The 17,370-nt window shown below is 35.6% G+C and overlaps 1 protein-coding gene across 2 annotated transcripts in view; it reads left to right on the plus strand.

Moving 5' to 3' along the window:
- The window catches only part of FSIP2 (fibrous sheath interacting protein 2), an 86,425-nt gene that overhangs the window by 35,346 nt on the left and 33,709 nt on the right, over positions 1 to 17,370 (plus strand). For both annotated transcript variants that reach the window (XM_070581637.1, XM_070581638.1), the window contains 4 exons: positions 51 to 114; positions 2,451 to 2,508; positions 5,981 to 6,017; positions 8,309 to 17,261. In XM_070581637.1, the coding sequence (XP_070437738.1) occupies positions 51 to 114; positions 2,451 to 2,508; positions 5,981 to 6,017; positions 8,309 to 17,261 (9,112 nt within the window). The remainder of the gene's footprint in view (positions 1 to 50; positions 115 to 2,450; positions 2,509 to 5,980; positions 6,018 to 8,308; positions 17,262 to 17,370) is intronic.

Raw genomic sequence — 17,370 nt, forward strand, 5'->3', positions numbered from 1 at the left:
GGGGAAAAAAGTCCCTTCAGAGTGTTTGTTTTGTTGTTTTAATTATATAGAAGGAGATTAATGCTGATTGGAATGAAAGACCAAACAGGAGACCAAGCTACCTCTGTGAATCAGGTAGATATCAGCAAGAGCTACTGAGTAAATCATGCAATCTGTTAATTCATTCTTTCAACTAACATTTATTGAAATTATGAATTTAATTTTATGTAATGAAATTATGAATTTTATGTAAAGCCTTTTCCAGCACCTATTGATATAATCATATGATTTTTTCTCCTTTAATTTATAAGGATTATATCAATAGATTCCATCATGTATTATCTTTCCATTTCAGAAATAAACCATGCTTGTCATAGTATACTTTTGTATATGTTTAAAATGCAAGTAAAACATACAGTCAGAAAAAAACCACAAAATAACATACAGCTAAATGAATTATCACAAAGGAAAACACCCCTGAAACCACTACATAGATCAAGAAATCTAACATTGGAAATCTTACAGAAGCCCTCATTATACCAACTCCCAATCAATATTTTCTCTCTCCTCCCCAAGTACTATTATTTTCTTGAAATCTGATATTATGGTTTAGTTTGTATATCCATTTGTGTATGTTTGTGCACTTCCTCATCATCTTATTATTAAGCCAGTACTCCACTGTCTTAATTACAAAAGTCTTTTAATAAATCTTAATATCCAGTAGAGCAAGTAGAGTGTCTTGGCTTTCCATATAAATTTTAAAATGAGCTTGTTGAATGCCAAAAAATCCTTACTGGGGGTCCAGCTCCATGGATTAATGGTTGAGTTCAGCATGCTCCACTTTGGAGGCTTGGGTTCAGTTCCTGGGCGTGGATCTGTACCATTTTTTGGCAGCCATGCTGTGGCAGCAATTCACATACAAAATAGAGGAAGACTGGCACAGATGTTAGCTCTGGGTGAATGATCCTCAAGCAAAAAATAAATAAATTCTTACTGGGATTGGAATGCCATTAATCTAGAGATCAATTTCAGGAGAATTGACATCTTTAAAGTATTATGTCTTCCAATCCAAGGACATGATATTTAAATTTCCTTTAATTTCTCTCAACAATATTTATAGTGTTGTGTATCTTGAATAGTTTTCAATAGATTTATTCCTAGGAATATGATTTTTTATTATACTTTAAAGAATATCTTTTAAAATTTCATTTTTTATTTATTGATGCTCTAATGAAATACAACTAATTCTTCAGCTCTATGATTTCTGTTTAGTACTTTTTAGTATTTTCTCTCTCTGTGTTGAAATTCTCGCTTACTTCATGCATTGCTCAATTTCAATAATGCTAAATTTATTCTGTTCATCTAAATTTTCAAATTTATTGGCATAAAGTTATCATATGTCCTATCTATACAGATCAGATCTTTCAAAGGCAGTATAGCATAATGAATAAGAACATATACTCTAACCCAGACTACTTAAGTTTCATAGAATTTAAGTAGGAGTTTCTATACACATCATTGGTACCTATTCGTTACTCATTTTTTGGGAGAAACAGGAGTTGCCATTTGAACTTCATTTTGAACTGACTCTAATTACTAATACTACTTTCTGTAACCAGGGCATTCGTTTTGTCTAAAGTTTTTATTCTTTTACGTATTTGCATAATTCATATACACCAATCCAGTATGCCTGTAGAGATGTTCTGCATATATGTTCCTGCGTCATCTGTATCCAAAGTGTTGACTAAAATCCAGTAATGGAATCTTGCTAGATTACACACAAAGCAAGCTAGACGATATTTGAGTGGGAAGAGATTAACGGCAGACAAATCAATGAATAAGTATTGAGGAAACAGCTTAATTAAATAATGTATTCAAAAATAAATGTTATTTAATATTTCCTATAGTAATTAAGTGCTGAGGATATAGTGGTAAATTTATATCATAGTCAAGGAGACAGAAGACTAAACATTTAATTACAATATAGCATAATGAATTTTATAATAGAAATGTTTAGAATGCTTTAGAAGCACTAGAGAAGGATATTTATTTACCTAGGCAAGTTTTAAGGAAGGCTTTCTAGAGGAGTTAACACACGTGGAATGAGACCTAAAAGATGAGAAGTTAAAAGAAGGCATAGAGTGCTCCCGACAAAGGAAATGGCAAAAACAAGGGCCCAGAGGCATGGAAAACATGATACACTTAGGAAATTGTATGGTCTCTGGACCATAGAATACATATGGAAGACTACCCAGAGAAGACACTAGAGAGGTAGGTAAGAACATCAGATCATATGGTATATTTTATGCCTTGGTAAGGAATTTGGACTTTGTTGTGGCGTCTCTGGAGGCTTTTTTAAACAAGACAATGACAACAGAGAATAAAGACCTACTAGAGGATATTAATTACCATTTTACAAGTTGCTGGGGAAGGATACAAACTAATTATAATTTTCATTTTCTGATAAATAGGACCTCAGTCTCGTGTCAGAGGCCAGAATATTTTCACTTCTCGTGTTTTCTCAAATACGTAAGTATCTAAGAAGATTAATGTGTAATTATAAATTAATATTTTAATAATTATATGAGTGCTATTCAAAAGCAAATGATTACATGGAATCCTCCATTCTTGTAGTTCTACTTGGATTTACTGAAACTTCTGTCTTTTGCAAACTCTCAGCGCTAAGCTTTAAGGAAGACAAAGTGAATGTCCTTCCTCTTCCTTCCCCATTTCCTTATCCCCACCTGTGATTCTACTCTTCCCCTATATTCCGTCTTCATGACACTTTCACGTATATCCTACCGTGACCTCTCCTCTTCAGGTAGCTTTCTAGGATCTGGACTTGTCCCTTCGCCTTTCTCCCCTTTGAAATATTCACCATTCCTTAGGCCTTCTGAGATTGTTGGCTTCCTAAGGATGGTAAGTTAATTTACTGTAAGTATTAATAATGTAATTAGTTGTTCCTCTCCTAAAGGGTGTTTGCAGTATAATCCAATAATAATCTCTAATGATGGAAATTAGAAGTCTTTGAAGAAGAAATTTTGGGGGCCTCAGGGATTTTCATTCCTCAAACCTTGGTGGCCACCTCTTCTGTTAGTGTTTATGTATGGTTTTCTCAACTTTAGAGGAGACAGATTATTATTTTAGACCCAACACCATCATCTTTTAAAAAACTCAATAAGCCAAATAAGGGCCAGGATACACATTACAATCCCCAAATTCCTATGGAAGTGGTTGGGTAATGTTAAGTCATGTATGGTAGCAAGTGGTGTTGACATATTCAGACCAAGCTTCGTTGGAGGAAGGATCTTGACTTGAGGACTGATGGATATCAGTTTGACTGACTTACTGAGAGTTCACAGGATACACAGCACTGTAGTAGATACAGAAGGAAGGAAACTGACTAGTCCAAGTTAAAACAATAGAACAAGGTGGAAGAATGACAATCATGTACAAAATGACCATTTTTATTTTATTTATTGAATAAATATATTTTTATTTATTAAAAATATAAATCCTGCCTCTTCATGAAAAAGGTTAGAGGAGGCGCATAATAAAGTCTTAATTCATTCCTCTTCATTTCCCCCACCTAAATTACAGAACTACAAAGTCACTTGAATCTTTTATAGTGAGTACTTTGGATACCCTTTCATTAAAAATCTTATCTCAGCTAAGATGAATAACTCTGTGCATGACCTGCAGCTTCTTCACCACTCCCAACCAAATTGACAGGAATAAAAGACTTTTAGCTGTACCCACCCAGCCTAACATCAAGTCAGAGTACAAACAAAATACAGCTAACAATAGTTTCTGGTCTGACTCTGCCCATCACACACAGGTTGCATTCTTGTTCTGATTTAACTCCGGATTTCATAACTTTACTGTAGAATCATCACATCTGTTCCATCATCCAGCTCATCTCTCGTCCCTCTCCTCTTTTGCTTAGTTCTGTTTTTTCTAATGTTAATACAAAACATTTACAGAAAGGTTTATAAAATACACATGGAAATTCATGACTGAGAGAATGAAGACAAAGCAAATATAATAGCAGTGGGGGCAAACAAAGCTGCAATAATTAAGCATTGCACTTAGATAATAAATCTATATTATTGGGATGGAATATGCAAGGAGTGACAGAAAGGAGAAGGCAAGTCTGCTGCCCTGCAAACTGTGGTCATAAATTTGTAGTTTATTTATTCAGTGACTCTCTGATAGTTTGGAGGGGGGAATTTATGATCAAATTAGCAATACATAATGTATAACTGTGACAGGAACATAGGAGGAAAAGTGAAGGCAAGAGATTAGGAACCAGTTCCAGAAGTCCATTAGTGGCCTACACAAAGACTTCATTTTGGATTAGAGAGTAGGCCCAGATCTGGAAGACTGTAAATGGGAATTTGTTTATCAACCTTCGAAGCATAATGCTCAATGTTAGATACCACAATGAACAAAACTGCCCTTATGATTGTGAGGTGTTGTCAAGGATATCATGGAGCTGGGGAAAGGGAATGGAAATAGGGGTGGTTAAAACATCACAAAGTTCACTGTTCTTACCTAGATCAGCCTTTTCTTTTGAATAAACACTCTGTGGAATATCATTTTCACTGATGTCACCCTTTATCTGGTTATACTGTTGTTTTTTAGTGGTCTTCATTGAAGCTGTCTCTGTTATTTGGTTAATTTAATCCTAGGTCTTTGCTCTTTGTTTGAATCTACATACATGCCTTTGGAGCAGAAAGCCTGTGGGGACAGGCATCAATTAATACCTCGGACTCCTTCAATTCCATTTGGCGCCTACAGCATAGTGTGAAGAGAATAGAAAAATGAATCTGGGGCAGTTAGTTTGCAGAATATCTAAAAGAAAAAAACTATACTTAGGTTAACCTAAGAAACCAGATTCTCAAAAAATAAATGAGGCCAAAAGATAGAGAAGATGTCACTGCTATCAGCTTTCATGCTCCAGGCTCCATATTGCAAAAAGGTACTAGTCTAAGTATGGACTGTTGCTACCAAGCCCAATTTCTGAGCTGAAACCAGTGAAGTTTTCTTTTTCTGCCAAGATTTAGGATATAATTCTCAGTCTTGCTGTTTGTCATATTTGAATTTTAGACTTCGAGAAAAATTAAATTTTATAATGTAAAGAACAGGACCAGAAAAAAAGAAAAAGGACGGTCAATTTTCTTTCAAGAAAGTAAGAAGTTAAACAAAGGGCCCATGTTGAAATATATGAAAATAAACATATAGCTGAAATATATGAAAATAAATCAGATCTACAGTCTTAGATCTTATTTTGTTTTGTTTTCTTATTCTATAATTTTTATTATTGAGTTGTCCTTTAATTTGTTACAATTCAGAGCATTCTATTTTTGATTTAAGTAATGTGTGATGATAAAAAATTCTCATTAGAACACATGACAGAATAATATCGTCATATATAGAAACGGACTACATCTAAATTGGTATTGAATATGGCAAGAAACCTATGATTTTAACCCAGTTATTGAATAATCGTCCACATATTCCTGTCCTACTCAGTGATGAGAGTGTGGGTGGGACTATGGGATTTGGGTAAGTAAAGGATTATCAGACAACTCTGCTCAGATGTCTTGTCACCTCATGGTGCCTTTTAGTAGACAGAAAGGACTAGCCCACACTCTCCCTCCAATTCTGTGTCCTTCCACAGAGAACCACAAAGCAGGCATGGCTAAGGTAGGTCAGAAGTAGAATTTTCAGATAGATATATTTTTCATGCTGCAGCTACAATTCTACTCCTCTGAGTAATAAAGCATATGGGCCAATGTTGAAGGAGGAGGAGAAATTGCGGGGGGGGGGGGGGGTGGGGACTGGAGAAAAAAAGTTTATTCTTCCTTTTGAGTTCTGTAGAAAAACTCTCAGATAGAAAGAGAAGAAGCTGATTCAATGATTAGAAGTTTTGGAAAAAGTTACATAAATTCTTGACCCTAAGTCATAACTAAATGATCAACCTCTCTTGACTTTACAGACAACAGGACCTCCTACAAAATTGCTTGCAAGAAAAAGTATGTATCATAAAATCCATTGATAAAGCAGCATATTAATGGTACTTTCTGATGTGTCATAACAGAAAATAATCTGAATCAAATAATGAGTAATCATCTATTGATATGTCAGTCTCCCTGTTCGTCCTTTCTTTCTTCTTTAAAATGTGCTTTCAGTTACTTCTTAGTTTTTTCATTGGTCTAAAGTTCTCATCAAAAGATAGTGTTGACCCTTTAGGAAGGGGTCTCATGGGGATAGAACAGGGGGAGGCATTAAGGGAACTAGCAACCATAAGAACAGCATCAAATACCACAAACCCATTCTGCCATGGGAAACCATTAAGCAACATGGCTTTGCAGACTTGGCCAGTGGAGTGAGATGCTTGGGTCTGTCTCTAGCCATTTTTGTGGGAAGGGACCTGGACACCTAACAAGTTATATAAAAAGGTACAAGCTGGGAATTAGAACAGACAGACAAGAGGGTATATTTATAAGGGCCAACTCTGAATCTAGTCAGGCCAGTCAGGAAAGGGAAAGGGGTGCAGAACAACATATATTCTGACATACTTTTTCACATGTATTCCTGCTCAATTCATAGACCATGTAGCAAATACAAAAGCTTTGATTCAAGGGAGTATTTCTGTTTAATATTATAAGGGAAAGCAACTAAAAACTAGATTCTATTTACCACATTCACTACATAGAAAACTTTAGGAATAGCTCTCATACATCAAGGTTGGAAATTCGTTCTCATACCTCGCCTGAGTAATAATGTAGGTCTGTTCTTTATTATCTCTGGTAATAAGAAAATAATGTATATTGAATGTCTTAGTTTATATGTGTTGTAGTAGATTAGAACAATTACTTTCCCTGTTAAAATTGTGGTTTTATTCATAAAATATTTGATTAAAGATGTGATTAATAAGGCAACTATTATACCACATACACTGTCATCCAAAAAATGTTTTTCAAACTACTAGCCATTGTCTGTATGATAAGTGAAAAAATATATTAGGAGATTGGGGATTAGAGCAGAATAAAATGGCTTTCCCCGGGGTGCCCCCAAATACTCTCAAATGAGTCAGGAGAGAATATTCCATTCACAGAATACAACATAGGTGTTAACTTTTCTTTGAATGTTGGCCTGAAGCATGAATAATTTCATCTAACTTAAAGCAATATTGTGGGTGCAAACAGCCCCATTACAGGAATCCTGTTGTTTACCCTGGTGCCTATATCTAGCCTTTCAGGCTTTGCTGTCAGTCGCTTGTGTTTATAGCCTTTATGTCTTGAGTAATAACAGCTTAAAAACAGACTACTAGTTTATTATAGGCAAAAAGATCTTTGCAAGCCCCAAATATATTTTCAGTAAGTAAGTAGAGATGTATAGAATTCTATAGATGCACTCTGTTTTCTACTCTTGGTCCAATTTAATCTACGACAGCACCATTGACCACTAAGGAAACGGTCACCCAAATCTGGTCCCTAGGTTTTTATTTCCAGCTCACAATGAGAAATTCCTCAACTTTCCTACCCTTGCTCAGCCCTCCTGACTCTTTGACGCCCAGTTCAAGTTTGTCCCTTATTTTCTATCTGAACTAATTTGTTCCTTCACAGCACCATCTTTTCTCAGCCTTCCTATCTAAGACAATTTGCACTGATACCCTTTCTTTGGATACAGAGCCATTCAGTCTTCGTAAAGCATTAACTTTTTTTGTTGCCTATCCAATAATTCTTAACAATGAGCTATAGTCATTTCCATATATACAGATAGCAGGCTCACCCCTGCAGCAAGAAATGAGGAGGAGAGGTGGCTTATTTTCCATCCTCATGTCTTAGCTAGACAGATGCCCCTGAAGGCACCCAAATGTTTTGACTGCCTCTGTTTTGAGAAATACTTTCTTAGAAATAGTGTGGCATATTTAAAATAAAACATAGGGTCATATACACTATGTTTCTTCCTGACAGCATACTTGCATGTTATGTGCTTAGACAACAATTTGGTGATTTTTTTTTCCTTTTTTTACCCAAAAGTCATTTATCCCAGCAATAAATGTTGGAGGGTCAAAAAAAAAGCTTCTCAGGGAATGTGAATGAAATGGAAACATAAAAAAATAATTTACCGTAGTGAAGAATAAACAAACGACATTAATCTGAAATTCTAAATAGATTCTTTACTATGTTCTCTTTATAACCAAGATGATATACAGCTATGTACTGTTTAATATAAAAAATTTAATGTTACCCTCTGTCCCAGTATAGAGTAAGCTGTTACATGATTTTCTTTTCATTCCTGCTTGCCTCTTTTCCAGGTAACTTCTGAAGAACTGAATAGCATAATTCAGAATATAATGACTTGGGTTGTGGCTACAGTGACTAGTATATTATACCCAGCCATAACAAAGTATGAAGAAAGGTTGCGAAATAATGCATACCCAGTGTCTGATGACTCTGTCCTTTCTTCAGATAGTTCGAGTTTCTGTAGCACATGCAGTGAAGAGCTTACATATGGAAGCTACACATCTGCAACAACTAAAACATTTCAGGGAGAGCCCTGTGCATTTGCAGTTGACATATCAGTAAGACGACCAACGACACCTTTGAAACCACCCCCTGCCCATGTGGAAAGAACAGTTGTGGGAAAAACATATCACATGGAAGAACAGAGTATAACATCTAAACTCAAATATAATAAAACCAGCTTGACATATGGATACCCTAAGCTCAGAAGCTGTAAATCTGACAGTCACCTTTTAGCATCATTTGAAACAGGCACAAAAAAATCTAAGGATGCTACCACTGAAACAGTTGGCTTAGAGAGTCCACTGTTGTCTAGTCAAAAAGCAAAAGCAATGAATGAAGTGAAGAATTTAAAGAATGTTTTTGTTAACTTTAAGTGTCACTTAAAAGGGGAAACTGAATTGATTTTAGAAAGCATTTTTCAAGAAATAATGTCTGATTTAACACAAGCCATTCCCTCTATTTCTTCTGTTACTGCTGAAGTTTTTGTTGACCAAAGTCAGCCTGAAAAAGGAGACTTGCTCTCCAATGTTGATATCTGTTCAGTAGCTTCAGAGATTGTGGAAAATATGCTTGAGAAGCTACAGTCTGCTGTTGAGAAAAAATGTGTTGAGATGTTTTCGCAAGAGGATTTGTCAGTTGACATCAAACCAAACTTAACATCCACTGGAAAAGATCTCACTCCATCAAATGGAAAACCTTTAGAGACTTCACTGCCTTTGGATCCCATGTGTGATATTGCAGAGGATATGGTGTATGGCATTTTGGAGAAGCTGGTGACTCTTGCTTCTTGTAAGCAAAGTGAACTTCCCCATCTTGAAGATGCAACTAAACTTTCCCATCAGCAACATATGATAGATCCAAAAGCCGACAAAAAGAAGTGTAGTTCTGAACCTGATACAGCTAATTTAATTGTTAAGGAAGAAATACAAAATTTAATATCAAATATTTTTTCCAAGTCTTCTTTGGTTGGCCAAATAGAGGAAGCGATCAGCACTATACTAGGATATGTACAAAGTGAACTTAAAAATGAGAGACTTATTGCATCTGAAGAAACAGTAGTACTCCTTCAGCTACTCGATGAAATCTTCACTCAGCTACATCAGAAGCCAGTAAAAGCTGATGTTCAAAAATGTAAACACTCTAGACTGAGAAATCCTTCTGACATTGAAGAAAAGTACAGACTCACTGGTACTAGATTATCTAATGGTCCTAGGTCGGGAAGACCATTTCCACCTGTCAATGTTCCTGGCATGGTCCTTTATTCTGAAGATGATAGTGAAGAAATAGACAAAATTGTGGAAAATGTACTTGATTCATCTTTCAAAGAGGAAAAAGCAAAATCACAAGAGCAGGTTCCTGAGCATTGGTTTACAAAAGGAAACACTTGTTTTGAATACAAAAGAAATAGCAGACCACCTACAAAGCCTGCTTCTGGAAGAAGCAAAGTTGCATTTTGTCATGGGGGATTAGAGACTAAGCTACTATCTTTTACTAATAAAGAAATTTTAAAGGAAAAACCCTGTTTGAATAGAGACATTTTGATTTTCAGCCAAGATCAAAAGCATCAAATACAAAAGGCTTCAGAAAATGTAGTTAAAAGTATTTTAACAGAAATGCTCAAGGACATATCTTCTGTTCCCCCTGGTCACTTAGACAGTAAAACTGGCAAGGAAGCTTCAGTTCTTGTTTCAGAAAAACCTCAAGGACTGTCACATCAAGAATGGATGGACCAGATGTTCTCTGTGTCAGAAATTAGTACAGTGGCTCAAGAAATAACAGATGCTGTGTTAAATATACTTCATAAGGCATCAAGCTGCATTCCCCAAATCACCAGAAGTTCCGTTTCACCATCAGTTCATCAAACTTCTCTAGATAGTTCTGACACTCCCCACATGGTCAAAGAAGCACCAAATAAAAAGCCATTAAAAGTATGGTTTGACAGTGAAAATAAAATGAAATGCTTATCTTCAGTCAATGTAGATCCTCAAAAGCCTTCCCTGTTAAAATCTGAAGAAAGCGAACCTCAACCTATAGATGACATTACTGATAAGATCATTAACACAATTTTTGAAAGGCTGAAGTTACTCGTTTGTTCAAAATTGCCAATGTGCTTCAAACCTTCACCTGCAGAGCAATCTTCATTACAATCTCAACTTAGTACTTACACAACTAAAGTGGTAAACATTGTTTTGCATGCTATTCAGAATGAACTGGAACTCAATAAGAAAAACCTCAATCTTGGGGAAATAGACCATACCAAATCCCTTAAAGGTAAAGGAGTTTTTGCTGACACTGATAACTCAGACTCTTTTGTCCCAAATCTCAATGATGACATTATTGCATCTCCATTACTAACTTGTATTTGTGAAATTTTATCAAGTGAATATTCAGATCAAAGCAATATTTCACTCTCTTCTGATAAGTCAAGGTCCACAATTTCATATGGAACTGACAATGTTGGTAAACAAAACATTTTGCCAAGTAGGCAGGATAAAAAATCTTTTGCCAAATATTTAGCTACTCCGTGTGCTCTCCACAGTGTCTTTAATGAAAAAGATCTCAAAGAGAATGCCAGATTGCAAGTATTAGATAGTATTGGGGAAACAGTGTCTGAAATGTTATGCAAGCTCATAGGAGCCCATCCTCACTGTCAGCCATCTTGCAGTAAGCTAAACAGAGAGAAGATGAATGAGAATCAGCAAACGGCTACTGAATTGCAGTCTAATATTCAGCTCACTTCCAAAACGATTTTGGAATATATACTCGCAAAATTATGTGATGTTGACATGGATACCAGTTTTGCAAGTTCTGGATTTAAAGCTGTCTCAGAGTCTCTTGATATTGACAGCCTATCATTTGCTTCAATTATTGAGGAAATGACCAAATGCACTGACATCATCTCCAGCATAGTTTCCAGGATGATTCAGGGGGGTAATAAAGAGGTGACTAAAAGCAAGGCAAAAACTGTTGCTCCTGTGTCTTCCAAAACAGGAAGCTCAAAAGAAACACATCCAAATAAACTGAAGGCTGTGGCTGCAGATATTCTTAATATGGTTTTTGCTAAACTGGAAGGGTTTGCCAATGGAAATTTAGAAACTCTGGGTTCTATTAATGATGGAAATAAAAAAAGCAATACGATGGATTTGGAATGTGGAAGTCTCAGTGTTTTCACAGACACACATGAAGAACTATTGAAATCTGCTTTATACATGAATGCAAAGAAGGTATCAAGTACTATTTTGAAAGCTATTCAAACAGAATTAAATATGAACTCATTAGATTTGAGGACGAGTGTAAAAACCCCATCACCTGAGAAACAAATGCTTAAGAATATAGTCAATTTAATTTTAGATGCAGTATCCTCAGATATGTTTAATGAAACTGAATCTGAAGAGAGAGACGTTGAAACTTATCGATACAGGCCAACGTATGGAAATCTTCTCCCTGGAGGAGCTGAATCAGATTCATTTCTAGAAGATGCTGCACATACAGAGAGAGAATTCATTGGAGAGAGAACATCACTAAGAGAAGAAGCTAAATCAGATTCTCTGAAACAATGGTTTCTAGAAAGAACCTTAAACAAAATTGAAGTGAAACTCAAAGAAACACAGAAATCTCCAATCGTTCCTATTATAAGAAATATTTTGAATGAAATTTTTCAAAATGCTTTGGTCAATCAATTAAATGTGCTTTCTCTCTCCCACTCTCATTTAAGTGGCATCTCTCACAATGTTGATGAGCCAATTGCTCAAACATCTGTTCAATTTATAGATAAAATGATGGGTCCTTTGGTATCTGAAGCAGATGTAACCATAGTGGCAGATGATGTTGTTAGAACTGTATTTCATAAACTTTATTCAGCTGCTATGACAGAGAGAAATGCAAGTAAAAATAGGTATAAAACCGTCACTTTTTCAGCAAATATTTCTTTTCATGAACACACCTATGGAGGAAGGCCCTCTGTTACTGTGCTGGACAAGAAACCATGTACTCTTCAGTCCGCATTCAATGTTGACAAACAGGCCAAAGTAAATGTAGTTGAAGATATTGTGCAGGCAATCTTAACAAATTTAGAAACTTTCGCTACTTCCAAAGTAAAATCTCTCTTTTGTCCCCAAATCAACTTCACAGTTCCAGTGGCTTTATCTATTCAGCAGGATGAGAGTGCATTAAGCAAAGCATTATCAGCCAAAGATTCATATTCTGATGATCAATTTTTATGTTGCTCAATGGATCATATTACTTCGGAAAAGACCAACTCATTGTGTCAACTCCCTTTGAATAAATTAAATATATATGCAACAGAAGTTGCCAGAAAAATTTTACAAGGAATCAAACATGAGTTAGATAAAGAAAGGGAAAGTCCTTTTGTAACTCATAACATTGTGGTTTCTGAAAGTATTGCAAGTCAGATTGTGAACACAGTGTTAGATATTGTATCATCTAAAGGCAAATATGACAAAAACAATTCTCACAAAGAAGTTGATTCAGATCAGCAAGAAGGTATTATTGAAAAGCTGTTTAATAAGACCGAATATCGAAAAGTACTTCAGTTTAAAATGCAAGATACTATTGAAGGTATCTTATGTGATATTTATGAAAAAACGTTGTATCAGAATAATCTCTCACTTGCCACACACGCTCTGAAAGGTAGCCTAACTGGTAAACATTTCCAAGCAAATTCTGAAATGTTCATTGAGGGTGCAAATAAGATTATTCCAAAACTTTCAGTTCCTAAGTCAGATGTCATTTTGATATCCAATGATATAGTGGATATTGTTCTTCATAATCTCAGTTCTGCCATCATGCTTGGCATAAATCCAAAGAATTCTACTGCTGCAAGATTGCCCCTCACGTTTTGCGATATGTTTCCAAAAGCAGAGTGTCAACAGCCTCCTCTTACGGGGTCAAAAAGTGAAGGAAAAACAGGGTGTTTCCCATCTTCAAGAAATCTGAAATTAGTCTGTGCTGACGATAGTCAGATAACTGTAGTAGAGAGAGAAGACACCAAGAAATTTGCTCCTGACACATGTGAGGAAAATGCTAACTTCATTACTGAAACTATTTTCAATCGGTTAGAATCTTTTGCCACAGAAAGAATAGATTCATTAATTACTCTTGTTTTCCAGCCTAAAGAAAAGTCATTTGTTAGCTCGGAACTGGAAAATTGTAAACAAGATGACAGCATCTTTCATGAGTCAAGCCAAGTGGAATCAAATGTGGATGTCCTTAAAATATCAACTGAAACTATTCTCAGCCAAGAGCTTGCAGATTCCACTTTTGCCAGTTACAGAGAAAAACTTGGATCCACAATTCATCTATCACAAGCTAGTCTTAAGGAATATGCTGACATCATCGCCAGAGCCATTTTGAAGCTTATTAAAAATGACTTAGACCTAGAAATCCAAAAGACTTATCCATATCCAAACAATATTTCATTCCAAGAAAACATCACTGTGAGTGAAATTGTCAACAGTATCTTAAAGATTTTACACAATAAAAGATCTGTCAAGGAAATTAGTTTTTACTCAAAAGACAATCCTAACTTATTTTCACAACTAAATGTGTCAAATGAAATATTGCTGGGACAAAGAGAGCAAGAAAAAAACACCAAACTCTCTCTGTTTCCAAAGTACCCATTAGAACAAAACCAAATGGCATTAGAAAAGGAAAGCCAGAGAATTGTTTTGGAAGAAATATTTATGAGAAATGGAAAATCAAAACAAAAAGGAAAAACTGCATTAGTCAGTGCAGTGAAACAAGTTTTAAATGAAGTGTATCAAAGAATAATGGAAATCATTGGCCATTTGCCTTCATTTAATGAAATCCCTCACTTTATAGCTAATTCTAAAAGTAAAACATCAGATATGACGCAATCACATATTAACAGTACAGCAAATGATATAGTTGAAAGTGTTTTGGATAAAATGTACTCTGTAGTTGTGACATCATTATATGAAAGTAATAAAAAAGTAGAAGCATCTGACAACAGTGATACCTTACCCAAGAAACCATCATGTGTCAGAGAAGCTAAACAAGCAGGAAAAGGAAGTAATCCCACTAGATATATAATACCACAGGTTTATTCTTATGCAGGCAGTCAAAATGTCTCTCTACTGGACAACACTTTTTTGCAATATTCACCATTGCAAGTGGGAAAGGATTTAGTCCAAATCGTTCTCAGTAAGATCACAGATTTTGCCTCACTTCATCTAGAAGAGACTTTATCCCCTGAAAGTTGTTCTGATGAGTTACAACCTCTAAGTCCACACAGTTCTAAAGTGAGCCCTAAGGGTGGCCCTAAGCCAGGTTTTAAAACAAGTTTAAAAGCAAGATCAAAAGTTACTCCTTTGCCTAAATTTAGAACAAAACTGCAACTAGGACCTAGTGGTGCTAAGGCCAAAAGCAAGACCAAGTTAGGTCCTGGCGAGAAGACTCCAAAAGACAGTCGATCCAAGTCTGCCACTGGGCTGTCACACATCCTATCAAAAGGAGATGCCAAAAACCTACTAGAAATGAAATTGCCCACTTCAGAACTAAAAATATATGCCAAGGATATAATAAGTAATATCCTGGAAACAGTTGTGAAAGAATTTGAAACGGTGAAGCAAACTAGAGCAATGGTAAATGTTACAGCTCTACCATCTGATCAAATCATGGCAGCAAATAAAATAGTTAATAGAGTTTTACAAGAATTATATGCTACAAATAACCACAATATGGTTTATCCGATCAAATGTTCACATCTGGATGATCTCAAGCTTTCACAGGGAAATATAGGTGAAGGGTCGATTGCCAAACCACAAGCATGTTTTTACTTGGAAAATGTTTCTTCACAGCTAGAACAGATTTTTCCTAAAGAAGGTATTTTTAAGAAAATGTTTGACAAATGGCAGGCAGAATCAAGTGACATGGAAAATGAAAAATGTAAGCTATTGAACATAGCTGAAAATGTTTTGACTGAAATTTCAATAAAAGCAAAGGAATTAGAATATTCTCTTTCACTTTTAAATTTGGCATATCTTGAGGATTGTGAAAGCAGGCTCCATAATCATTTTAAAGGGGCTTCTGCTAGAGCTGAAGACACCAAAGCACAAATTAATATGTTTGGAAGGGAAATTGTTGAAATGCTATTTGAGAAATTGCAGCTGTGCTTTTTGTCCCAGATACCCACCCCAGACAGTCAAGAAACTCTAGCAAGTAGGAAGGAACACATTACTACTAAAAATAAATATGATTTCCCAACCGAGGACATCCATGGCAGTGTGCCAATCTATAGTATGAAGAAAAAAGACCAAATTTCTTTGGGCTCTAGCAACCAAGTTGTTCAAAAAATTGTTGAAAGAGTTTTAAACATGTTAGAGTCATTTGTAGACTTGCAGTTTAAACATATCTCTAAATATGAGTTTTCTGAAATAGTGAAAACACCTATAGAAAACCTTTTTTCTGTCCAACAGAGACAATTAAGTAAACAAATGTTGCCAAAATTACAACCACTGAACAAGTTTTCTGATGAATCCAAGTCAAGTACTATTTCCAAGGAAAATGTACAGAATACCCTTCTACAGGTTCATTCATTCCATTCAGAATTACTTACATATGCTGTTAGTATCATCAGTGACATGCTTGGTATAATTAAGAACAAGCTAGACAAAGAAATAAGCCAAGTGAAACCATGTCCAATTGGCATATTGAAAGAGAACATTGTAGCAAGTGAGATCATTGGCACACTGATGGACCAGTGTACTCATTTCAATGAGTCTCTGATCAAAAACCTTCCAAAGAAAAGTTTGTTCCAAGGAGTGGAAAATACCTACATTGTTAATCACGTTGAATTAGCAACTGGTATGAAAATGCCCACATCAAAGTTAAAGGAAGCTAGTTTGGGGAATAATCCTCCACAAATCAGTGTACCCAGTTTGGTGTTTTATTCAGAAGATATGAAAAAAAAGTATAAGGCTTCATCAAATGTACCCTCATATGCCAGAGCCTGTGTAGAAGATACAGTTGAAAGTTCAGAGCCAATGGAAAAGCCTGATTCAGAAAATACGTCATCATGCTCTAGCAACAAAGTACAAGACTTCAGCAGAAAGGAGTCTAACTTTGGCCATTTTGATCAAACCATGAAAGGAAATAGCTCTCTCCCTGAAGGCAGTGTCTTACAAAAACTGTTTAAGAAAGCGAATGAATCCACAGAAGCAGCATTAAAGCAAGTCATGTCATTCATAGAACTGGGAAAAGGTGAAAATCCAAGAGTGTTTCATTATGACACCCTAAAACCAGTTGTTCCGCCAAACCAAATTCAGACAACTGTTTCTCCACTCAGAATATGTTTAGCTGCAGAAAGCATCGTCAATACTGTGCTGTCAAGCTATGGCTTTCCAAGTCAACCACACAATAATGAAAGCAGGGAAACCATGAAACCGTTTTTCATGTCAAAGAAAAACCCTTTGTCTGTAATTTCTGGAGGACAAAAGAATGAGGAGAAAACTTTGCTTAGAATGTGGGATAAAAGAATCAGCTCTATACCTGAAGAAGAAAACAAAAAACCTGAAGCCAGCAGGGAAGATTTCTCTTTATTGGAAAGATGGGAAAATAAGATGTGCCCAGAGATAAGGACCCTGAAGGAAGTTGAAGTCATTGCTTTTGCTGATCATGAACTGGGTCCAAATGAAATTCATTTGGTAGCAAGACATGTTACCACATCTGTGATCACATATTTCAAGAATTTAGAAACTAGAGGTAAGCAAGAGATAACCTCTTTTAGAACTTGACATAATTTAGAAAAAGAAGTCAGGTATATTTAAAAGATCTCTTGTCCCAGAAGTTGCATTTACTATTTTTCAAAAAA

The sequence above is a fragment of the Equus przewalskii genome, chromosome 17 (assembly GCF_037783145.1).
Source record: "Equus przewalskii isolate Varuska chromosome 17, EquPr2, whole genome shotgun sequence".
In the NCBI taxonomy this organism is placed as follows: domain Eukaryota; kingdom Metazoa; phylum Chordata; class Mammalia; order Perissodactyla; family Equidae; genus Equus; species Equus przewalskii.